Here is a 27,203-nt window from a genome sequence, read left to right on the forward strand (position 1 = left end):
GAACTTAAAGGCATTTCTGGAATAAACATTTTTGATGCAAGCATTTTTCTGGAAATGACTGTACATAGTGTATATAATAGTAATTTAATTTCTGTGTTCTTTTGAAAACTAGGGTTAAGAAGACATGTTTAGAGGTAAGAGATTTTACTTGTATTTTGATATATAAAGTAACAAACAAGTGAAATTGAGAGAGATATTAAATGATACGCACTTCACTTGATGTGAAGAATGGTGAAGTCGATCAGAACTTTCAACACGCACTGTGGTGTAACCGTAACAGAGAGCTACATCAGCAGTTGAGGTGAAAGCAATGACTTGCAATGCACATGTTAACATGGCTGCAGGATAATTAATTAGGCAGCTGACATGATAAACAACTATTAGCCAATTCAATTGAATGCAACTCACTTACACACATATTTATAAGGATTATATACATATAGAAAGAAAGAAGGAGTAACTACAGGGTGTTTCAAAAATGACCGGTATATTTGAAACAGCAATACAAACTAAACGAGCAGCGATAGAAATACACCGTTTGTTGCAATATGCTTGGGACAACAGTACATTTTTCAGGCAGACAAACTTTCGAAATTACAGTAGTTACAATTGTGAACAACAGATGGCACTGTGGTCTGGGAAACTCTATAGTACAATATTTTCCACATATCCACCATGCGTAGCAATAATATGGCGTAGTCTCTGAATGAAATTACCCAAAACCTTTGACAACGTGTCTGGCGGAATGGCTTCACATGCAGATGAGATGTACTGCTTCAGCTTTTCAATTATTTATGGATTCTGGCGGTACACCTGGTCTTTCAAGTGTCCCCACAGAAAGAAGTCACAGGGGTTCATGTCTCGCGAATAGGGATGCCAATCCACTCTGCCTCCTGTATGTTTCGGATAGCCCAAAGCAATCACACGATCATCGAAATATTCATTCAGGAAATTAAAGACGTTGGCCGTGCGATGTGGCCTGGCACCATCTTACATAAACCACAAGGTGTTCACAGTGTCGTCTAAGGCAGTTTGTACCGCCACAAATTCACGAAGAATGTCCAGATAGCGTGATGCAGTAATCGTTTCGGATCTGAAAAATGGGCCAATGATTCCTTTGGAAGAAATGGCGGCCCAGACCAGTACTTTTTGAGGATGCAGGGATGATGGGACTGCAACATGGGGCTTTTTGGTTCCCCATATGCGCCAGTTCTGTTTCTTGACGAAGCCGTCCAGGTAAAAATAAGCTTCGTCAGTAAACGAAATGCTGCCCACATGCATATCGCAGTCATCAATCCTGTGCGCTATATCGTTAGCGAATGTCTCTCGTGCAGCAATGGTAGCAGCGCTGAGGGGTTGCCGCGTTTGAATTTTGTATGGATAGAGGTGTAAACTCTGGCGCATGAGTCGATACGTGGACGTTGGCGTCATTTGGACCGCAGCTGCAACACGGCGAACGGAAACCCGAGGCCGCTGTTGGATCACCTGTTGCACTAGCTGCACGTTGCCCTCTGTGGTTGCCGTACGCGGTCGCCCTACCTTTCCAGCATGTTCATCCGTCACGTTCCCAGTCCATTTAAATTTTTCAAACAGATCCTTTATAGTATCGCTTTTCGGTCCTTTGGTTACATTAAACCTCCGTTGAAAACTTCATCTTGTCGCAACAACACTGTGTTCTAGGCAGAAAAATCCTCTGTTCTAAGGAATAAACCATGTTGTCCACAGCTCACTTGCACGTTGTGAACAGCACGCGCTTACAGCAGAAAGTTGACGTACAGAATGGCGCACCCACAGACTGCGTTGTCTTCTATATCTTTCACATCACTTGCAGCGCCATCTGTTGTTGAAAATTGTAACTACTGTAATTTCGAAAGTTCGTCCGCCTGAAAATGTACTGTTGTCCCAAGCATATAGCAACAAACGGTGTATTTCTATCGCTGCTCGTTTAATTTTTATTGCCGTTTCAAATATACCGGTCATTTTTGAAACACCCTGTATATTATAACTATAAACTTAAGGTGGACTACGTCTAATATATATTTATATGCAATGTTGAACTAAGGAAATGTATGAGAGGCTACAAGTAATATCTACATAAAATAATCATGTTAATCTACTATATATACAGGTGTTTACAGAAAGTGAACTACAGGATGTATAATATACATCTAAGGATATGAATGTTGACAGCTAAGATGAATGCAGGATGCAGAGGTGAGGAGCATAAGTATCTCATACTTTATAGAATTCTGTCAATGCCTCTCCTTGCAGGGTAAAGAAAAGTAAGTGAAGCTGGTGATGTACTGGGAAGAACAGGTGAATAAAACAGCTGCATACTGATGTAAAAGAATGACTGAATCAGTGACCACTGAGCTACTACACATTTAGTTTTAAGTTAGTTTTAAGTTTTCTCTTTTTAGCAACCAGTGCATCAACATGATGTGAAAGAAGAAATGATAAGCTTCAGGAGAAGCATTGTACAGAAGCATTGCACCATACAAGTTTAATAAGCTGCACCTTAAGTGAATAAAATTTAGTTGTAAGAAATGTTATGTACAGGGTGTTCATTAAGTCTGGGAACGGTTTCAATTATTTATTGCACAAGAACCAAACATTGTACAGATATCATACATATGTTATTTTGAAGAGAAACCCTGAAAGTTTATTTTCATGTACATCACCACAGGTAGTTTACCAACTACGGTAAGAAGCTACCAACAAGGCAGGCCATTTACCACTGGCACAACAAATTCCTTAAGATGAGTTTTTGTTGAACTCCACCTCACAGGAAGCTCACTCTGAGCCTGAACTTGCCATGTTTGGGACTAGCACTGACTATCAGCAAATTACCAAAATACACTTTGGCAGTAAACATGGAAAAAACTTTCATAATATGATATCTGTACAATGTTTGGTTCTTGTGCAATAAATAATTTATTGAAAGTGTTCCTGGACTTCATGCACACCCTGTATATAAGTGATGTGAATGGATGATTCAAAGTATATGCAGCAGCAGTCCAGTAAGTGATGTCATAATGGTATAGGTTTGATGCTACTGAACAAGTAAGGGGCCAACCTACACACAGGGCACAGTCACTGCTTCAGAAACTCTCAACACCCATTATTCTCTTTACAATATGTATATATGTATTTCTACATGTCAAATGACAACAGCATTCATGGCAATTAAACACACATCATGAATACTTAAGTTACACATCATCTGAAGTAAACAATGTCTATTTTATGTAGTAGGAACATAACAAGAATTTCCCATGAACAATGCTGATTGAGAGTCTTCTTTTAACACAATATATGAGCAATGTATCCTTTCCTTAATAATCCAATGAGCCTGTAGTCAAGTAGATTTCTTCCTTTACTCCTAGAGGCAACGCTAAGCATAATTGGGCAAGCAGCACATAATACACTCCTGGAAATGGAAAAAAGAACACATTGACACCGGTGTGTCAAACCCACCATACTTTCTCCGGACACTGCGAGAGGGCTGTACAAGCAATGATCACACGCACGGCACAGCGGACACACCAGGAACCACGGTGTTGGCCGTCGAATGGCGCTAGCTGCGCAGCATTTGTGCACCGCCGCCGTCAGTGTCAGCCAGTTTGCCATGGCATACGGAGCTCCATCGCAGTCTTTAACACTGGTAGCATGCCGCGACAGCGTGGACGTGAACCGTATGTGCAGTTGACAGACTTTGAGCGAGGGCGTATAGTGGGCATACGGGAGGCCGGGTGGACGTACCGCCGAATTGCTCAACACGTGGGGCGTGAGGTCTCCACAGTACATTGATGTTGTCGCCAGTGGTCGGCGGAAGGTGCACGTGTGTGTCGACCTGGGACCGGACCGCAGCGACGCACGGATGCATGCCAAGACCGTAGGATCCTACGCAGTGCCGTAGGGGACCGCACCGCCACTTCCCAGCAAATTAGGGACACTGTTGCTCCTGGGGTATCGGCGAGGACCATTCGCAACCGTCTCCATGAAGCTGGGCTATGGTCCCGCACACCGTTAGGCCGTCTTCCGCTCACGCCCCAACATCGTGCAGCCCATCTCCAGTGGTGTCGCGACAGGCGTGAATGGAGGGACGAATGCAGACGTGTCGTCTTCAGCGATGAGAGTCGCTTCTGCCTTGGTGCCAATGATGGTCGTATGCGTGTTTGGTGCCGTGCATGTGAGCGCCACAATCAGGACTGCATACGACTGAGGCACACAGGGCCAACACCCGGCATCATGGTGTGGGGAGCGATCTCCTACACTGGCAGTACACCTCTGGTGATCGTCGAGGGGACACTGAATAGTGCACAGTACATCCAAACCGTCATCGAACCCCTCATTCTACCATTCCTAGACCGGCAAGGGATCTTGCTGTTCCAACAGGACAATGCACGTCTGCATGTATCCTGTGCCACCCAATTTGCTCTAGAAGGTGTAAGTCAACTACCCTGGCCAGCAAGATCTCCGGATCTGTCCCCCATTGAGCATGTTTGGGACTGGATGAAGCGTCGTCTCATGCAGTCTGCACGTCCAGCATGAACGCTGGTCCAACTGAGGCGCCAGGTGGAAATGGCATGGCAAGCCGTTCCACAGGACTACATTCAGCATCTCTACGATCGTCTCCATGGGAGAATAGCAGCCTGCATTGCTGCGAAAGGTGGATATACACTCTACTAGTGCTGACATTGTGCATGCTCTGTTGCTTGTGTCTATTTGCCTGTGGTTCTGTCAGTGTGATCATGTGATGTATCTGACCCCAGGAATGTGTCAATAAAGTTTCCCCTTCCTGGGACAATGAATTCACGGTGTTCTTATTTCAATTTCCAGGAGTGTATAATTGGAGTAGATGCCAATGCTTTCCCACCTGCTCCATAAATAAATGACAAGCTCCCATGAATAATGTGAAAGGAATTATGTATAAAGTTTCAATACCAGAGAAGGAAACATTCCTTCTCTGGAAACATTCCTTCTCTGGTTTTGTTACATTCCATCCTGGATTTTCCATTGTGTATAATGTTCCTTATGTAATGATTTGTGATACTCAAACATACAGATATATGCATGTATATCAGAATGCTCAATGTAACTGAGGCTATGCATGTTTGTTAAACTAAACTGATATGTCCGTTTATGAAAATAATCAAAGCTACTGTAGCGGTTTAAATATTCTCAAAATGAAACTCAATATGAACTAAATGTGAGTGGAATGCCAGCAATAATATGTAATACATGAATGTATTAAAACTGTAACTATGTGAATAATTATTTCTTTAAAGAATAACAGCATGTGAAAGAAGACACTTTATACAAAATAAGTGATTAATACAGTTGGTTGGCTATTAGGCAAGGAACCTGTGTAAAAGTGATCCATAAAATTGTTTACTAAACCACACTGAAACTTGAATAAATGGAGAAGTGCTTTACACGGAACTTACCTTATTGGTGGGTACTGATCACCGGATTTCCTCTCCACTGAGTAAGAGCATTACAATGGGTAAACGATGGGTCCTTGGCCATAAAATTTAAGATCTTCAGTCACAGCATTGAAATTATCACAAGCATGCACACTGTTTTGAAGAAGAGAACAAATATTTGTGGAGGAATCCATGATGCAACACATGACGACTTTGCTGTTTCACTCAGGTATTCAGTGAGGCCCATTAAAGTCCCAATTCCAGCCTGCCAACTGTTTGCCATGCACATGGCTGTGCACTGTGACTGCACGTGGGCACAATAATGGAAGAAAATTGACTAAACCAAGTGTTGTTGAATACACACAGTATTTGATATTTGTACCCCCTTTTTTTATAACTTTTTTTCCTTTTAATTATTTTTATTAGTATATGTAGACATAATAAGGTAAAGCTGACATCTTCACTTAACATAAGATGTCTAAAATATCAAGAAATAGAGGGCTTTGACCCTCTCCTCACATCCCTTCCCGCCCCCCCCCCCTCCCCCCCACACACCCACCCACCCACCTCCACATTGGTAATAGACAGCAAATGATTCTTCAATGATACTGCCTAACACTGTACATCTCCATACAGTCAGTTTACAGTTGGGGGCAATAGTATAATACCCAAACAACTAGCTCCCAATTTCATGCCTTTTTATTTTTTTCTCGTTATTAATTTATATGAATGTTATCTTTTCTTCATTAGTATTAAGTAATTTGTAAATTGCTGCAGAAGATAACAAAGATAGGCTCTTAAAATTATCTTTGTAGCAGAAAAGTAATGACTGGAGAATATTAATTTATTTTAACAATTTTTGTTACAGTCTCACTTGAGAGTACTTATGTTTTAGATCTCACACACAAAAAACGTGTAAGTTTTAGTTGTGCTTCAACAATGTGTGTAGTAAATACTATTTACATATAAAAATGCAAGAAAATATGTATATTAAAAGTTATCTTAGCAGCAACAATGTTTTTATTTATTATACCAACATTCATTCACAAACATGACTTTTGCCTACAATTATAAGAAGAGGCAGTAATTTCTTTCATCCTGCAAGACACCTTAAAATATATATGTGCTAATCATCAAGATTTAGTGTATGGACTGTATGATTGGCAACCACAGAAGATTAGCGTTAAATTAATGATGTCAGCCTAACTTAATAGTAACATCCCACATACATCCCACATACCAATGTCTCTCTGCCCTTGAACACTACCTCTCCCAATGCCCACCCGAAGATCTTCCAAAAACCTCCTTCCTTATCACACTTACCAACTTCATACTCACCCATAATTACTTCACTTATGAAGGCCAGACCTACAAACAAATCAGGGGAACGGCCTTGGGAACCAGGATGCCTACATCCTATGCCAACCTCTTCATGGGCTATATGGAGGAAGCTTTCCTGAAGACCCAACAGCTGCTTCCCCTGGCCTGGTATAGGTTTATAGATGACATCTTTGCGGTCTGGACTCATTGTGTAGAAACACTCCTTAATTTCCTCCATAACCTCAACACCTTGTCCTTTTCCAAAACCCAAGCCACCTTCCTGGATGTTGACCTTCATCTTATTGAAGCTCACATCCTCACCTCTGTCCACATCAAACCCACAAACAGACGACATTACCTACACTTTCATAGCTGCCATCCATTCCACATCAAATACTCCCTTCCCCACAGCCTAGGTATTCGTGGCAAACGTATCTGCTCCAGTGATGAATCCCTGAACAATTACACCAATAACCTGACCAGTGCTTTCCTCTCCGTCAACTATCCTGCAGACCTTGTCCACAAACAGATCTCCCAAGCAATACATTCCTCCCCGTCCAACAACAATGTTCCTACCCCCAGACCACACAGAAGCATCCCCCTTGTCACCCAATATTATACTGGCCTCGAATACATCAACAAATTACTCTTTTAGGGATATGACTTTCTCAAGTCAAGCCCTGAAATGAGATCATCCCTTGACAATATTCTCCCCACACAACCCAGAGCTGCCTTTCATGCCCCCCCCCCCCCCAACCTTCTTCACATCCTTGTCAAACCCTACAATATTCCCAGACCACCTTCTCTACCCAGTGGTTCCTACCCCTGTAACTGACCCCACTGCAAAACCTGCCCCATGCATCCCCCCACAACCACCTACTCCAGCCGTGCTACTGGTAAAACATACACAATTCAAGGCAGGGCCACATGTGAAACAGCACATGTCATTTATCAGCAGACATGCCTGCACTGCACAGCCTTTTACATCAGTATGACAACAACTAAACTGGCTGAGCGCATTAAAGGGCACAGATGAACTGTCCACCTAGGAGATGTCCAGTAACAGAGCATGCCATCCAGCATAATTTTATGGACCTAGGAACCTGCCACAATGTATGTGCCATTTGGCTTCTCCCACACAACACCAGTCCCTTGGAGCTGCGGAGGTGGGAACTTGCACTCCAACACATCCTTTCATCCTGCCATCCCCCTGGACTGAACCTACGTTAACCAACCTCACTTCCATTTACTCTTCAGTCTTCACCTTTTTTCCTCTCCTCTTTAGCCATTCACACATCTTTTCATCCTACATAGTTGTGTTTATCTTTATACTATATACCTCTTTACTTCTGTAAGCATTCTCTTTGGTTTGAAGCTGGCACAGTTGTTAACAGTAGAATATCTTTCGCTTCCCTCTGAAAACCATGCCTCCATCCTTGCTACCCTCCCTGTTTTCCTTTCCCTGTTGCTTCATAACCTAGGTTGTGAGTAACTGAACCCACTTTCCCTTCTTCCCTTTCTTTCCCCTCTCTCCTCCGTGATGAAGGAAAGAAGTTCCGATAGGTGGTATGTAAATTTTCTGTTGTGTTTTGTGTATATATCGGCTGTACTGCGCTGAGGTAAGTACTGGCCAGCCCATCTATCTCTTTGTTAGTATTTGTTTCACATCTTTATATGAGATTTTCCATTAATCATTTAGATCACCTAAATGGTCCACATTCTTCATTGTTTTGTCCCTTTTGTTAGCTATCACATCTGTCATCTAAACATTTTCTCTTCTTCAGTATTATATACTTTCGTCCCCAACTGTGCTAGTTTCATTTCCCTCCCTCCAATTATCTTCTTCTGTTTATAGTCCACTTCTCTTTATTTATTTATTGATTTATTTATTTAGCATTCCATAGTTGTAACATTCGTTATTTGCTGTTTTCCAGCCAACAATCTTTTCCATGCCTACCGGTATCATCCATTTCCGTCAATTTCGTGTTGCTGGCGATCCTTTTGTGCCATTGGCTATCTTTCTCTGCCACAGGCGAATTTTTTTGGAACATTTTTACGCCACCCACGATCTTTCTTGCACCACCCGCGATCTTTTTTGTGCCACCCGCGATCTTTCTGCACCACTCGCGACCTTTTTGCACCACCCGTGATCCTTTTTGCACCACTCGTGATCTTTTTATGAGCAATATGTGTTCGTTTCCCCTGATCTGGACATACTTGCTTGGTCTGGTCAACCTTTATCCATACTGCCTCCCAGCATGGTTATTCCAAAATTGACCAACAGACTAACACAACATAGGAGTGTGGCAATGCAATAGCATCAATATGCCATCACAGTGGTTTAATGTTAGCATGCTGTACTTCAAAACCCAAATAAATAATGGATGGTTGAAAAAACTGTGGCTAGTCCAAATGGTACTTTAACCCTGCAGACTGTAAAACAGAGAATAGAGCATGAAGTTTCTGCAGATATTCCTCTGTAGGTGGACCAGACACTACTACATCATCTAAATAGTTGGTACACCCTGGAAGTGAAGCAATAGAATCTGAAAAATAGCTAGTGTGCTTGGCACACCAAAAGGCAAACCCTGGTTCAGATAAGGCCCAAATGGGCATCTAGATTCTCATCAAGGTTCAAATGGCTCTGAGCACTATGGGACTTATCTTCTGAGGTCATCAGTCCTCTAGAACTTAGAATTACATAAACCTTACTAACCTAAGGACATCACACACACCCATTCCCAAGGCAGGATTCAAACTTGCAACCGTAGCAGTCACAAGGTTCCAGACTGTAGCGTCTAGAACCGCTCGGCCACCACGGCCAGCTCTCAGCAAGGAGCATCTAGCTGTAAATATGTCTCTGCCCAGTCAAACTTTGCAAAATAATGCCCCCCCCCCCCCCCCAATAATTTTGCTACCAGCTTGTCAGGGCATGGTGAAGGATAGGTATCAATGATTGACTGTACATTAATAGATATTTTAAAATCAACACAGAGGCATAATTTACCAGTAGGTTTTTTTTGACTATTGCCAGTGGTGCTGACAATTCACTGGAAGAAAAAGTTCAAATATCACCAAGGGATTGAATATGATTTAATTCTGCTTTTCCTTGATCCCATCAAGTTACCATTATCAGGCAGGCCCAGAAAAAATGGGGGTGAGTAGACTGTTTTGTCATAATATGAGCCTGAAATGCTGTTGCACAACCCAGTCCTGGAGAAAATAGAGAGGAAAAGTTTGATACAAAGAACATCTAACTGTTGATAAGGAACTTGATGTAAAAACAAATGAGTTTCATCATTCATGGAGAATCCAAACAGTTTAAAACCAATCAGATTTTCAGTGTAAGCATTGCCCTCAGCCAGGAATGTTAACAGATGAACCACAGCCTAGTAAGTCACAGGTGCAGATCATTGTCCAAGAATGGGAATCTGTAGTTTGTTATAACTCACCAGCCTCCATGACACTGGAGTCGAGGGAAGAACCCAAATCCACATAAGTCTGAGAATTCACCAATGTCACTGCTGTGCCCATGTCCAACTGCATTCTCAACGGTTTGTTAAACACATGCACTTCTATCTATAACTTGCTTTGAGACACAATCATTGGTGACAAACTGTTCATATCCATTCACATTTCACCCTTACTCAGGCTTGGGAAGGAATTACATACAGAAGCAATGTGTTTCTTCTTCTGGCACCTAATATGATTTGCCCAGCACTTGCGACATGCAGTCTGTCCATGTACAATGAAGCAGTATGGGCATGAAGGCAATGTTGCTGTTGTGATGTGGATTATTGTTGTCACAAATGACCATTACCTGTATGATGCTGAGATGTCTGCTCTAATTCTGCGATATTGTCTATGTTCCCTTGTGAACTGCCGGAAGGTGGGGAGGGTGAGAGAGGAACTGATTTATGAAACTGTGCACCAGGCTTCTGTCTGACTACCTGCGGCCCATGAAGCTTCAAATGACAGAGCTACGTTCAATACTTCCATAAGAATACTATTTTCTCACAGTAGACCTCTCTCTACAACTTCCCTGTCAGGAACAAAATGTCTGATTACATCAAGAATGATTTGATTTGCATAGATTTCTTATGAACATTTGTCACAAAATTACAGTGACCTGTAGTTCTGCTGACCATGCCATGTATGGCTGCTTTGGCCACTTTTGGCAGCAGTAAAACTCCACATAAGCAAGAATAATGTGAGTGCATTTACAGTGATAGGTAGAAAGTAACATACACATCTGATCAAAAGGAAGACTCAAAGATTATTGTAAGGAGACAAGCTGACACAAAAACTGATATACAGTCTTCTGCTGTATCATCATACACAAAAAATGGTGGCAGATATGTTGTTGGTGGGGCTGCAGGTTGTGCCAGTGTATAGCAACTGTGAGTGCATGCTGTTGCTCAAATAAAGATTTCAGCAGTGCCTTCATGGAAATTAAACTCAAAGGAAAAATGACTAAAGTGGAACACATGTAGTCAAATACAACACTCATTGCCAAAAAGTATTGTAACCCAATAGCACTGTAATTTTTTTGCTCAAACAGTATACACATGTGGACAACATGGTACAACACAATTTACAATACACAAATGGCCAATGGAGCCTTGTACTCTGGGCAATAGTGTCATTAGCTCCAACAGGTGGTGCAGCCAGCAGATTACACATGCAAGTACTGTTGTATTAGCAGGTCAGGTGGCCTCTAGTGGGCGAATCAAGCACAAATTTCAGATGAGAAATATGAAGTGGCTCAAACTCTAATTGGTAGTTACAAAACTAACCATTGAATCATCATCATTCCAGAGTACATAGAAGTACAGTTTGAGAAGTTAAGATGGATGCAGAAAAGAGAAGTGAAATGAAAGTACAATTGAGAGGAAAGCAAGGATAGAGTGACGTAAAGTGAGAAATTGTAGGTTTAAATGTAAGTGTGTCTCTGTAATTTACTGTTATCAGATTAAGAATTGCTGCATAGTAACTTACATTGGTTAATGTGCTTCTAATCTACTTCCTCATTCTGGAGGTTATGTATCATGATGGGAATTACTGAACACGATGGATCCTGAGTGATTGAGACATCAAATGGATTAAATATTTTTACTTCCATTTAACCATCTTTCTTTTAATTTTTCCTGATAAAATACATTATCAAGACATTCTTTTTTACTTCAGATTTATTTTTATTAAATTCCAGATAGATACCCTGAAAGGAGCAAAACCGTGTATTGATGACTCATGCCAACATCCAGTGTTAGAAAAGAGATCATCAGCTGGTATGAGGAGTTTGAATGTACGTAAATTATATGGATTCTCACAACCAGTATCTATAACTGTGGTTTTCACTGAATAAATGATTAGTATTGCCAACAGGGTTTGCAAGCACTAGAACAGAAGAAAAATTGCAAGCAGAGTGAAATATTGTGGAATATACTGAAATTAATAAGACAACTGGCCATCTCACCTGAGCCACAGATGCAACAGGAAATAGACAATCAATTAAATGGTAAGATAAAATTTTGAGTTTATCAATACCATAATGATCTGGACAGTAAAATAACTAAACAATTATGAATGTGTTATTTTAGACTGATTTTTATTAAGAATGTTATGTTTATTGAGATGATCCATGATTCTCTTCAACATAAGTTTCTCTAGGAAAAAAAGACTTGTTAATAATGAAACAGGCTGGTGGCTGGAAACCTCAGCTTTATCATCATTTTTGAACAGTGTTTTAATCAACAATTGCATATTTGAAGCTATTGGGGGTGGTACCTTGATTTACAGGCTCATTAAATATGTGTCATAGGACCTCAAGAATAAATTTGAAGAAGTGCTTCAGTAATGTCATATACGTATTATCCACCACAGTGAAATTGTTATTTTTTATTTGGCTTATAACCTTCTCAGTTTCATCAGTTCTAATAGAAGGTATATACATCTGACTAATTTTGTTGTACATTGCTTTTTGAAGAAAGTTCATGGCTCAAAAATAGATCCTTTACAATAAGTTTGATCTACCACAGTCAAAAAATGGTTGTTGAAAATATGGGCAACTATATCACCCTCACTTACCATATTTTCATTATGACACACTTTGATACTCACTGTATCTTCTGACATTTTTCCTGTCTCCCTTTTGACCACCTTCCAAATAGTTTTTATTTTATTATTTGAGTTGTCAATTTCAGACTAACATTTTGAGGCTTATGGTATTGAACTGCATGTTATTACTCTGCCTGTTTATGTGGTTACTGTTTGCAGAGTTCTCTTGGGACAGCTTAGTATATTCCTCAAGAAAGTAGAAGCATTTTTAACTCAGCTGTTCTCAAAAACAAAACAAATTATCAGGCTTGATGATTTTAGTGTAAATATTCTTACACATGATAATCATAGAACAGATTTTGAAAATGTAATGAGATATTTAAATCTGAGGGCAGTTGTTGACTTTACCAGAAAGGTGACAAAGTACTGCACAAGTCTGATTGACAATATATTTGTAGACAGCAACAGAATTGATACTGTGTAACATAAATCTTCAATGGCCTTTCTGACCATGGTGGGCAGCTGTTAAAAATGCAAGATGTAAGCCCTTGTAAGAAGAGTAATTTTATCAATAGATCATTTAGACTAATCAGTGGTGAGAATTAGGAAACCTTCAGCAGACATTTGCAGGAGTTAGAATGGGACACTGTATGTAAGACTAAAAATGTCAATGATAAATTTAAGCTATTCCTGAATTAATTTGTTATCCTTTTTGAAGCTATATTTCCTAAGTGAATTTCAAAAAGTACCAGCCTCAGTGATGACAGGAAACAATGGCCCAGAAAGGGAATCAAAACATATTGTGAAACATACAGAAAACTTCATGTTTCACTCACAAATTCTAACAAATCTCAGAATAGGGAACACTACAAATTATACTGTAGCATCCTAGAAAATGTAAATAAAAAATCCAAATATCTCTTCATTCTGACTGACTTCCAAGAGTCTCTCTCTTTCACTTACAACAATTCAAATATATCTCGTTCTCACAACAAATAAAACAATGAACCAAATTATGACATAAAATGTAATCTATTGCATGGTAAATTCATATTGTTACTTTAAAATAGTCTTCCACATAAGCTACTCCAAAAGGAAATTAAACGGCCATGTAAAAAACCACAGATTGCTAGAGGTATTAAAGTATCTTATGAAAGGAAAAGGGAATTATATCTGTTGACAGAATAACTAAAAATCCTGCAATAGCTGGACACTACAAAAACTTCCGAAAATTACTAATAAAAATTAAGAAATTACACATTATGTCAGATATCAGCAATTCCATCAATGGATTTAAGATTTTATGCAATATACTGAAACAAGAGACCAGGAAACCAGCCAAAGAACAGGGTAACATCACTGTTGACTTAAAATATAGGGACAAATAGTTCAAGAGAAAAAGCAGAGCAGTATTTTGAAAAATCAACACTCATAAAATTCAGTCATATGAATGCAACACCAACTTCTCCCTCTGAAAGTAAGAAAATTGTTTAGTCTTTCAATAATGAAGGCTTATATGGATTTGTGCATGTTTCCAATAGAGTACCCAAATATTTGTTCCCAAATAATGACCCTTGTCTTGTCTGAAATATGTAGTGCATCACTTACCCAAGGCAATTTTTCAGAGAGATTTAAATTTCCATTGTTAAAGGACTCTAAGACAATGCTGATAGAAGAGATAACACTAACTACCAACCTGTTACATTACTGACATTTTTTGCAAAATTTTTGAGAAGATAGTGTAGTCTGGGAGAGTATACCACATGCTGAGCAACAATAAACCACAGTTGGGATTTCAGAAGAGTTGCTCTACAGAGAATGCCACTTACCTGTTCACTCGCCAAATTTTGTAAGCATTAAATAACAAAACGGCATCCTTTGGTGTTTTCTGTGACGTATCGCATTTGACTTCGTGAACCACAATGTACAGAAAGCTGATTGGAACGTCAGACTTATAGAGTGAGATTTTGGATAAAAATGTAAGCTTACATCAACAGGACAGGCTAATGGGAAATGGCAGTAGTTTATTTGTTGCAGTAGACAAAAAACTCAAATCCATCAAGACAGACGTTGAAGCTCAATGTGACAGTGATTCAACAAGGGGGGGGGGGGGGGGATAATTGGATCATTCTGTTACCCACCAGAATCATCTCCTGATATAAATGAAATTATACTGCAATCATCTGTGGAAACTAATCATCAAGTAATGAACTGGGAAAATTACGTTTTTGTTAGCGGTGGACATGATAAGACATCCTGTGAAACAGTACTAAATGCCTTCCCTAAAAACTGTCTAAAACAGATAGTTCAGAAGCCAACTCATGACAGAAATATACTGGGCGTAGCAGTAGTGTCATACCTCAAGGAGGAACTTGAAACTTTCAGCACCTGGCAGGAGCATGAAGAGGGACTATGGCTCAAGTTTGAAACAATAGTTAACCATGTCCTAGTTAGATAAGAACACAGTAGAACAGCTCATAATGAAATGAGCTCTCCATGGTACACAGTCAGTGTAAAGAAACTTCTAAAGAAATAGTGTCTACTGCATAATAGATGTAAAACAAAGCATAAGATTATAGATGTTGTTGTTGTTGTCTTCAGTCCTGAGACTGGTTTGATGCAGCTCTCCATGCTACTGTATCCTGTGCAAGTTGCTTCATCTCCCAGTACCTACTGCAACCTACATACTTCTGAATCTGGTTAGTGTATTCATCTCTTGGTCTCCCTCTACGATTTTTACCCTCCACGCTGCCCTCCAATGCTAAATTTGTGATCCCTTGATGCCTCAAAACATGTCCTACCAACCGATCCCTTCTTCTAGTCAAGTTGTGCCACAAACTTCTCTTCTCCCCAATCCTATTCAATACCTCCTCATTAGTTACATGATCTACCCATCTAACCTTCAGCATTCTACTGTAGCACCACATTTCGAAAGCTTCTATTCTATTCTTGTCCAAACTAGTTATCATCCATGTTTCACTTCCATACATGGCTACACTCCAAACACATACTTTCAGAAACGACTTCCTGATACATAAATCTATATTCGATGTTAACAAATTTCTGTTCTTCAGAAACACTTTCCTTGCCATTGCCAGTCTACATTTTATATCCTCTCTACTTCGAACATCATCAGTTATTTTACTTCCTAAATAGCAAAACTCCTTTACTACTTTAAGTGTCTCATTTCCTCAGCATCACCCTATTTAATTTGACTACATTCCATTATCTTCGTTTTGCTTTTGTTGATGTTCATCTTATATCCTCTTTTCAAGACACTGTCCATTCCGTTCAACTGCTCTTCCAAGTCCTTTGCCGTCTCTGACAGAATTACAATGTCATCGGCAAACCTCAAAGTTTTTACTTCTTCTCCATGAATTTTAATACCTACTCCAAATTTTTCTTTTGTTTCCTTTACTGCTTGCTCAATATACAGATTGAATAACATCAGGGAGAATCTACAACCCTGTCTCACTCCTTTCCCAACCACTGCTTCCCTTTCATGCCCCTCGACTCTAATAACTGCCATCTGGTTTCTGTACAAATTGTAAATAGCCTTTCGCTCCCTGTATTTTACCCCTGCCACCTTCAGAATTTGAAAGAGAGTATTCCAGTCAACATTATCAAAAGCTTTCTCTAAGTCTACAAATGCTAGAAACGTAGGTTTGCCTTTTCTTAATCTTTCTTCTAAGATAAGTCGTAAGTTCAGTATTGCCTCACGTGTTCCAACATTTCTACGGAATCCAAACTGATCTTCCCCGAGGTCGGCTTCTACCAGTTTTTCCATTTGCCTGTAAAGAATTTGCGTTAGTATTTAGCAGCTGTGACTTATTAAACTGATAGTTCGGTAATTTTCACATCTGTCAGCACCTGCTTTCTTTGGGATTGGAATTATTATATTCTTCTTGAAGTCTGAGGGTATTTCACCTGTCTCATACATCTTGCTCACCAGCTGGTAGAGTTTTGTCATGACTGGCTCTCCCAAGGCCGTCAGTAGTTCTAATGGGGCCTTGTTTCGACTCAGGTCTTTCAGTGCTCTGTCAAACTCTTCACGCAGTATCGTATCTCCCATTTCATCTTCATCTATATCCTCTTCCATTTTCATCATATTGTCCTCAAGTACATCACCCTTGTATAAGCCTTCTATATACTCCTTCCACCTTTCTGCCTTCCCTTCTTTGCTTAGAACTGGGTTGCCATCTGAGCTCTTGATATTCATACACGTGGTTCTCTTCTCTCCAAAGGTCTCTTTAATTTTCCTGTAGGCTGTATCTATCTTACCCCTAGTGAGATAAGCTTCTACATTCTTACATTTGTCCTCTAGCCATCCCTGCTTAGCCGTTTTGCACTTCCTGTCGATCTCATTTTTGAGACGTTTGTATTCCTTTTTGCCTGCTTCATTTACTGCATTTTTATATTTTCTCCTTTCATCAATTAAATTCAATATTTCTTCTGTTACCCAAGGATTTCTAGCAGCCCTCGTCTTTTTACCTACTTTATCCTCTGCTGCCTTCACTACTTCATCCCTCAGAGCTACCCATTCTTCTTCTACTGTGTTTCTTTCCCCCATTGGTGTCAATTGTTCCCTTATGCTCTCCTTGAAACTCTGTACAACCTCTGGTTCTTTCAGCTTATCCAGATCCCATGTCCTTAAATTCCCACCTTTTTGCAGTTTCTTCAGTTTTAATCTACAGGTCATAACCAATAGATTGTGGTCAGAGTCCACATCTGCCCCTGGAAATCTCCTACAATTTAAAACCTGATTCCTACATCTCTGTCTTACCGTTATATAATCTATCTTATACCTTTTAGTATCTCCAGGATTCTTCCATGTATAAGATTATAGATAGGGAGATGATAAATGAAATATGTTTGGCTGCCAAGAGAGAAATGCATGAAGTGTTCAATGACTGGCACAACAGAATGTTATTGAATTATGTTTCACAAAACTCGAAGAAATTCTGGTTGTCTGTAAGGGCTGATAGTGGCACCATAGTTAGTGTCCAGTCCCTAGCAAATGAGACCAAAACTGAAACCCTGGTTAGCAAAGGAAGAGCTGAAATGAAAGCTCTGTTTTCAAATGTTCCTTTACAAAGACAAACCCAGGGGAATTGCTCCATTTTAATCCTCATACCACTGAAAAAATGAGTGAAACAAGATTTAGTGACAGCTGTGTTGAGAAATAGTTGAAATCGTTACACCTGAACAAAGCTCCAGGGTCCAATGGAATCCCTACAAGATTTTATACGGAATTTGCAGATGAGTTAACTGAGCTTATGCAACATAATCTATTGCATATCTCTCAAACAAAAAACTATGCCCATTTATTCCAAAAAAAGCACAGGTCACACTTGTCTACAAGAAGGGTAGTAGAACTGATTTACAAAACTACCCCCCAATACATTCAACATCAACTTTCTTGTAAAACAAGTTCTGAGCTTAAGCATAATGCAGCATCTCAAACACAATGATCTCCATCATGCCATCCATTGGAAAACACTGATCATGTGAACCCAACTCACATTTTTCTCACTTTGTGTACTGAACACTTAGGGTCAAGACAATCAGGTATGTGCAGCTTTTCTTGATTTCTGAAAACCTTTTCACTGGCTATGGCACCTTCACTTATAGTCAGACGTATGGTTGTATAGGGTATCTAGTGAAATTTGTGATTGAATTGCGGATTTTTTGGACGAAGGATGCAGCATGATGTCTTGCATGGGGAGTCACTATCAGATGTAGAAGTAAATTTAGGCATGCCCCAGGGCAATGTGTTGATACCCTTGCTGTTCATGTTGCATATTAATGACCTTGCAGATAATATTTATTTATTTGTCTATATAAATATTTTTTTCAGTAAATATATTGTATACAGTATATTGGACAGAAAACCTTTTTTAGCTATTGGTTTTTCAAATATCAAACATACGTGATTTAAATTTTTATGACAAATTGGATCTATACAGTTAATAATTAAAAATTTCTGAAATACTCTATATTTATAACTTATTTCTACAATTAAAGATACAAATTACATTTTTTTTTTTTTCATAAGATACTGTGAGATCGAATAGTAGTAGTTTTTTAGAAGGTAGGCTGTCACAGACTTTTTAAAGCTTTTACATTTTTACATTTACATTTATACTCCGCAAGCCACCCATCGGTGCTTGGCGGAGGGCACTTTACGTTCCACTGTCATTACCTCCTTTTTCTGTTCCAGTTGCGTATGGTTTGCGGGAAGAACAACTGTCTGAAAGCCTCCATGCGTACTCAAATCTCTCTAATTTTACAGTTGTGATCTCCTCGGGTGGTATAAGTATGGGGAAGCAATATATTCTATACATCATCCAGAAACGCACCCTCTCGAAACCTGGCGAGCAAGCTACACCGCGATACAGAGCGCCTCTCTTGCAGAGTCTGCCACTTGAGTTTGCTAAACATCTCCATAATGCTATCACGGTTACCAAATAACCCTATTACAAAATGCACTACTCTTCTTTGGATCTTCTCTATCTCCTCCGTCAACCTGATCTGGTACGGATCCCACACTGATGAGTAATACTCAAGTATAGGTCAAACGAGTGTTTTGTAAGCCACCTCCTTCGTTGATGGACTACATTTTCTGAGAACTCTCCCAATGAATCTCAACCTGGTACCCGCCTTACCAACAATTAATTTTATACGATCATTCCACTTCAAATCGTTCTGCATGCATACTCCCAGATATTTTACAGAAGTAACTCCTACCAGTATTTGTTCTGCTATCATATAATCATACAATAACGGATCCTTCTTTCTATGTATTCACAATACATTACATTTGTCTATGTTAAGAGTCAGTTGCCACTCCCTGCACCAGGTGCCTATCTGCTGCAGATCTTCCTGCATTTAGCTACAATTTTCTAATGCTGCAACTTCTCTGTATACTACAGCATCATCAGCGAAAAGCCGCATGGATCTTCTGACACTATCTACTAGGTCATTTATATATATTGTGAAAAGCAATGATCCCATAACACTCCCCTGTGGCACGCCAGAGGTTATTTTAACATCTGTAGACGTCTCTCCATTGGTAACAACATGCTGTGTTTTGTTTTCTAAATACTCTTCAGTCCAGCCACACAGCTGGTCTGATATTCCGTGGGCTCTTACTTTGTTTATCAGGCAACAGTGCGGAACTGTATTGAATGCCTTCCGGAAGTCAAGGAAAGTAGCATCTACCTGGAAGCCTGTATCTAATATTTTCTGGTTCTCATGAACAAATAAAGCGAATTGGGTCTCACACAATCGCTGTTTCCGGAATCCATGTCGATTCCTACAGAGTAGATTCTGGGTTTCCAAAAACAACATGATACTCGAACTTTGTAGTTCAGGAGGAGATTTTATATACCTTGGTAATCTGTTGTTAAGTTTTGTTCCAGCATTATAAACACCTTTCTTGCTTAATGTTGTGTTACAATGATTAACATGTATGTCACTGTCTGATCTGGTACTGTAATCATGGACACTTTTGTTGTGAGGAACAACATTTTCTTTTCTCAGTATGCGTGTTTTAACATGCATGACTACTTCCAGTAAATAAAAGCAGGGAAGGGGTAGGATCTTTAGATCTTTAAAGTAAGGTTTGCATGGTTTTCTGCTGCTCACTCGTTTCATTATTCTTATAATAGCCTTTTGTTTCCTGAAAACTGTTATGGCCTGGTGTACATTTCCCCAGAAAATGATACCGTACTTCAGTATTGAATGTACACGAGCAAAGTATACAGCCCTAACTGTTTTTACACTAGAATTGTTGCAGAGAATTCTTACTTCATAGCTCATTTTTGCTAGTTTTGAATTTGGGGATGTGATACATGTGCTCCATTTAAGATTCCCCTGGATATGAATCCCAAGAAGTTTAGTTTCATTGACAGCACTAATGTTATGGTTATCTATACATATAACACATTGTGCCGGATTTTTATTTTGATCAGTGTGGAAATTCATGAGTACTGGTTTTTTGGGGATTAACTATTAGCCTGTTTCTGGTAAACCATTCAGACACTCTTTTTGTAATATCTTTTGCAGATGCAGTAAAATTTTCTTCTTTATTTCCATCAATCAATAGACTGGTGTCATCTGCAAACAGTACTGGTACAGAATCATTAACGTTTGATGGGAAGTTATTAATGTAGACCAGAAAAAGAAAGGGACCTAAAATGGAGCCCTGTGGAACACCTTGGCTTAGTCCACATGGTTCTGAAAGGTATACCTGGAGTTCATTTCCTTCTGTGTACTTAATTTCAGTTACCTGATAGTGATATTCAAAATATGATTCAATCCACTGATTTGGCACACCTCTTACACCATACCATTCAAGCTTCCTCAGGAGTATAGAATGATCAGTCACATCAAAAGCTTTTGTTAGGTCCAAGAAGAAACCTGAGATATTTCTGTGGTTGTCCACTGCATTTAAGACATGGTTTATCAGATTGAAAGTGGCTATTCCAATTGATCGCTGTGATCTGAAGCCATCTTGACATCCAGAAATAATATTATTCTTGTTGAAGAATGTAATTAGTTTTGAAAGGAACACTTTTTCAATAATTTTTGATAACCCTGACAATAGAGACAAGGGTCTTTAGTTACCCATACATTGATGATCACCTTTTTTATATAGGTGTATTACTTTTGCCATTTTCAGTTGCTGAGGGAAGACACCACATGATAAGGATGAATTGCATATGTCTAATAAAGGCGAAAGTATTTGTCTTGCTGTTATTTTTATAATATTATCTGGAATATCATCAATAGGAGTTGAATACTTACTCTTGAGTGAATTAATGGTACTTAGGAGCTCTGTTTGGCTTACTGGACTGAGGAACATGGATATATTATTTATTTCTATAGATGAAAGTTATTTACATGTTGTATTAGGTGGATTTTTAAATTTTTCCTTCACTAATTTTCCAGCAACAGTTGCATAATAATAATTGAAACTGTTTGCAACTGCCCTAGGGTCAGTGACATTCTTGCCATTATGTTATACCACCATATTTTTGTTGATTGATTGATTTATTTATTTATTCAGCAGCCATTTGATGTAATACATTTGATACATGTTGTATCTTTACATATAGGCATTGTCATGTTTTACATTGAAGTTGAGAATACATTACAATTTCACATATACATCTTCAAATTGATACTATTATAAAAAGTGATAATGATACATGTTAAAATCCCATAGGTTAATAATCATAATAGTCTACAATTATACAAGTTTATAATCATACATTATTTATTCATACTTTTACTGTAGTCGAAATATCCCTTTATTGAATGAAAAGGGTTTACTTATACAGCTTCAAATTAACAATATTATAAAAAGTTAATAATAACACATGTTAAAATCACCTAAGTTAGTAATCATGATAGTCTACAATTATACAAGTTTATTATCATACCTTATTTATTCATACTTTTGCTGTAATCAAAGTATTCCTGTATAGTATAGAATGGGTTTTCTGTCAGTATTGGTTTAATACCTTTTTTAAATTCATTTATGCTCTCTGCTTTTGTGATGACATTTGGTAGACAGTTATAGAGGCGCATTCCTATGTATGTAGTCCCTTTCTCATATCGGCTGTTCCGATGCTGAATTGCCCTTAGTTTCCAGCAATTCCGGGTTTCATATTGGTGTACCTGTTCGTTCGTTTGGTAGAGATTAATGTGTTTTTTAGTGAGTATTAGAATTCTGTAGATGTAGACATTTACTACCGTTAGGATATTTGGTTCTTTAAATTTTGGTTTGCAAGTGGCTCGCCACTTTTGTCTTGTCATTATGCGGATTGCCTTTTTTTGTATAACAAGGATCTTTTTCATATTTGATGCACTCCCCCAAAGCTCAATTCCAGAGGACATAATGGAATAGAATTGTGCAAAGTAATATTTTATCAGAGTTTCCATATTAACAATTTCACTTAGCTTCCTAATTGCAAAACAAACCGAGTTAAGCTTATGACATACAGCATTGATGTGCTCTGACCAAGACTGTTTGTCATCTATGTAGAGACCTAAAAATTTCGCACTTGTTACTTGTTCAAGACTGTTGTCATTGATTTTTAATCCTATCAAATTTTGTTTGGGTCTGTTATTTTTGAAACAGATAAAATTAGTTTTCTTGTAATTTGGTACTAATCTGTTGTTGCAGAACCAAGTATCAAGATAACAAAGAATCCCTTCAGTGTTTAGAGCACATTCTTCTAAGTTTGCACCCTTTATCACAATATTGGTATCATCAGCATAGAGGATGGCCTTATTTTGGATGCCACTGGGGAGATCGTTTACATAAATCAAAAAGAGTAGATTGAAAAGAGGTATTTCCTTTTCCTTAAGCCAGTGTTCGGTAACACATATGATAGATGGGTTGTTCACAGTTCTTAATAATGCCTCTACAGTTAACAGTTTATTTCTAAGTGACTGAATATTTTGATGTGTGTTTATTAGTTTTACGGAAGGACTGATTTTGCCATGCTTGTCCATAAAAAATCATTGCTTCGGTTACTCACTTTCCTCCTCCTGCTGGACTCACGTGTTGCAGATGACACTTTCTTGCCAGCTGGTGTTGTCGAGTCCACAGTTGCTGTTGTTTTAGTTGAGGGGGGTGGTGGTGGCGGCATTGCTTGTAGTATCAAGGATTCCACTTCTGTCAGTACAAGAGGTGATGAAGGATCTGCCTGATGACTGGTTGCTGTTAGTTTTGTCCCTGATGCTGGTTCTGCTGCTGCTACTTCTGCTTCTTTTGTTGATTCATCTGTTGGTGATGATGCTGCTGATGATTCTGCTTTTGTTGTTAGTGCAGCTACTGAAGATTCTTCTCTTGTTAATGGTGCAGCTCCTGGTGGTTCTGCAGTTGTTTTTGGTACTGCTGTTGTTATTGATTGAGCAGTTAGTGCTGTTTCCACTATTGCTCCTTTTGTTGATTCAACTGTTGGTGATGGTGCTGCTGATGATTCTGCTGTTGTTGTTAGTGCAGCTACTGAAGATTCTTCTCTTGTTATTGGTGCAGCTGCTGGTAGTTCTGCAGTTGTTTTTGGTACGACTGTTGTTATTGATTGAGCAGTTAGTGCTGTTTCCACTCTTGCATCAATTAGTTTCTCCTCTCCTTCATTTTGACATGGCATTAGGATTAGTTTATGGCTATTTGACTGCCTTGAGTATTTTATTGCTTCCAGTAATTCTTTGCACATCACTGTTTTCCCAAAGTTGTTTCTGTGCAGACCTTGCTTTGTGAAATGGCTTCTAACTGAAACTGTGGCCTCAACATATGTTACGTTATTGAAGCTACTACGGATTTTTTTTATTTTTCTGCTTGTACTAATTATCTCTTGGTTTACGCACGAAAACTCCAGCAAATCGTGCCTGTGTGGGATGTTTAGCACAAACACTCTAGAGTGTGGTACTTTTTCCAAGGTTTCTTTCAGCGCTCTAGTCGCCCTGCTGCTCTCATTCTTGTATACATCGTTTCCTCCGCCGATTATGACACATATCGAGCCTTTTTTAACTAAGGTCTCACAATCTTTCAATACTTCACGCAAAGGGGCGCCAGGCTTCGTTATTCCTCTTACTTTGTAATTTGATTGGTTGTATGCCATTATACTAGCTAAACCTCTTCCGTGGCTGTCTGAAAAAATAAAAATTTCGTCCATCACATTTTTCACACCTAATGAATTATTTCGTAGAGGACTTTCTTTTGAAACACTCTTTGTAGTCGTAAATTCTTTCGTAGTTTTCAGCTGTTTGAAAGCATCTTCGGCACTTACTAACGTTTCAAAATTATTTGATGTTTCAATTTCATAATTTCTATTGTTTTGATTTGTATACCTTATTTTAAGCCTAGTACACCGTTGATTTTCATTGTTTTGCTCTTTTTTAATGTCACTTATAATTGTTTCCAGATGATTTAAGCGTCTTTTCGCTATCAAAAGGTCCTGTTCCAATGTAAACAGTACATTTTCTTCCCGTATAGCGGCACGTTTTGCTAATGACTTCCATCGCACATCACAGTGTATTACACCACATTCACATAGAGGGCTTTCCGTTTCACAATGTGCGAAGCACTTTAAGTGTATCCACTTTTGAGCCTAATACCATTTATGACTTTTTCTAAACACATATTACACTTTATACTCGAAAAATAAACGTTTTTCCCGGAGTCACTTACTACGACTTCTACACTGTCCGCCATCTTGAAAGGCTTAAGGAACAGGAAATACCTCTTTTCAATCTAGAAAACTATAAAGTAGCTTCATATTTCAGTAGGACAACCCATAAAAATGGAGGTAGCTGCATTTATGTGCAAAATGGGCTACTGGATGTGGTAAAAAGTAGAGCAGATTTATGTAAGTTAAGTATTGAAAAAGAATTTGAATGCTCTGCCATTGAAATTGTGCTTTCTGATCTACGATATGTAATCATTAATGTTTATAGATCACCTGACAGTAAATTAATCACATTTTTCAATAGCTTAGTATTAAGCAAGGTTATTAAGTCTAAATGCAAACTAATACTTTGCGGGGACTTCAACATTGATTACCTCAAGAACTCCAATCAATATTCACATCTTTCAACATGCACAACACAATCAAAGATCCGACTAGAGTCTCTGCTAACAGTGCCACTTCAATTGACTGCATTGTCACAAATATTCAACCAGAGAATTATACTGTAAACATTGCTGAAAACAATTTAACTGACCATACTGAACAAATAATTACCATAAATCAAAACCTAAAGGACAGAAAGTATAATATTAAGTACCAGCCAATACACAAAGAAAACATAAATAAGTTTACCACCAATCTGGCTAAGGAAGGTTGGACTGAACTACTAGATAAAAGCAATGAAAACAATGCTAGTATTTTTATAACAAAGTACTGTGAATACATCAATGAGGCTTTCCCCTACAAAAACAAATGTGTCTTTAGTAAAACAAAACAAAATAACTGGATAAGCAGGGGCATTATGGTATCCAGTAATAGGCTCAAAGAGCTGCATGGATTAGTTAAGTACAAAACAGAGGGTTCAAATCTTAAGATGTATTATGATAGGTACAAAAAAATATATCAAAAAGTCATAAAATGTGCCAAGAAAAAGGCTATTGAGAAGGCCATCAGCCTTTCAGAAAATAAGGCTAGGACAGCATGGCAAATCTTAAATGAAGAAACAGGTCATAGAAGGAATAAAAAGGACTGTCCCAAAGAAATTAGATGGAATAACACCTTAATAAAAAGCCCAGATGCCATAGCAAATGTCTTTAATAACTACTTTGTAAATATCTGCAAGCATATGACAGACAATATCAGAACTTCAGCAAATAATGCTTTAAATGGGTTAAAGCTGAATAATCAATCATTAAGTAATTCAATCTACCTGTTTCCTACGAGTGAAACAGAAGTAATTAGAGTCATAAACAACCTGAAAAGCACTGAGACACAGGATGTTTACGGGATCTCAAATATGCTGGTGAAACTGTCTTCTACCTTTATAGCTAAGCCACTTGCTAAATTATTCAACGAATCAATGGCAGAGGGGGTGTTTCCAGAAAGCCTGAAAATAGCAAGATTAATACCGCTATATAAAAAGGGTGATGCGAAAGAACCAGAAAACTACAGGCCTGTGAGTATTTTACCAATAACAGCAAAAATTTTTTAACGTATTCTGCACAACAGGTTGATGAAGTTCTTCACAACATACAAAATATTATCCAGAAGTCAACACGGTTACCAGAAAAACAAGTCCACCACTACTGCTACAAAGGAACTTATTGACTATGTGCTAGATGCTTTTGACAGGGAAGAAACTACAATAGGGATATTCTGTGACCTATCCAAAGCATTTGACCTAGTAAATCATGAATTGCTTCTGCAGAAATTAGAATTCTATGGGATCAGAGGCACGGCACTTGACTTATTGAGTTCATATTTGACAAATAGATATCAGAAAGTGGAAATATCTGATGAAAAAGGAAATACATTTTACTCTGACACACAGAAAATTACACATGGTGTACCACAAGGAAGCGTGCTTGGGCCACTACACTTTTTGATTTATGTAAACGATCTCCCCAGTGGCATCCAAAATAAGGCCAAGTCTATGCTGATGATACCAATATTGTGATAAAGGGTGCAAACTTAGAAGAATGTGCTCGTTAGTTGTCTTCTTCCCCGTAAGGTCGTGCACAGCATTCCACATGGAAGTAGTTTTATTGGATGACTTCATAATATATTTGTCATTTTCCTTAATTTTTGCCTCTTTTATGACCCGCTTCAAACTTAATTTGTATTTTATGAAATAATTAATAAATTGTGGATTGCTGTGAGTTTTTGACTGCAGAAAAAGTTCCTGCTTCCTTTT

At 38.6% G+C, this 27,203-nt stretch overlaps 1 protein-coding gene across 3 annotated transcripts in view; it reads left to right on the forward strand.

The window, feature by feature from the left end:
* Window positions 1–27,203, forward strand: part of LOC126348001 (interaptin-like) — a 238,839-nt gene that overhangs the window by 148,476 nt on the left and 63,160 nt on the right. For 2 of the 3 annotated variants that reach the window (XM_050002320.1, XM_050002319.1), the window contains 2 exons: window positions 11,959–12,054; window positions 12,135–12,267. In XM_050002320.1, coding sequence (XP_049858277.1) covers window positions 11,959–12,054; window positions 12,135–12,267 — 229 coding nt within the window. Of the gene's footprint in view, window positions 1–11,958; window positions 12,055–12,122; window positions 12,268–27,203 lie in introns of all 3 variants that reach the window. The other variant, XM_050002318.1, reaches the window with a different exon arrangement.

This window comes from Schistocerca gregaria, chromosome 1 (genome assembly GCF_023897955.1).
Source record: "Schistocerca gregaria isolate iqSchGreg1 chromosome 1, iqSchGreg1.2, whole genome shotgun sequence".
NCBI lineage: Eukaryota > Metazoa > Arthropoda > Insecta > Orthoptera > Acrididae > Schistocerca > Schistocerca gregaria.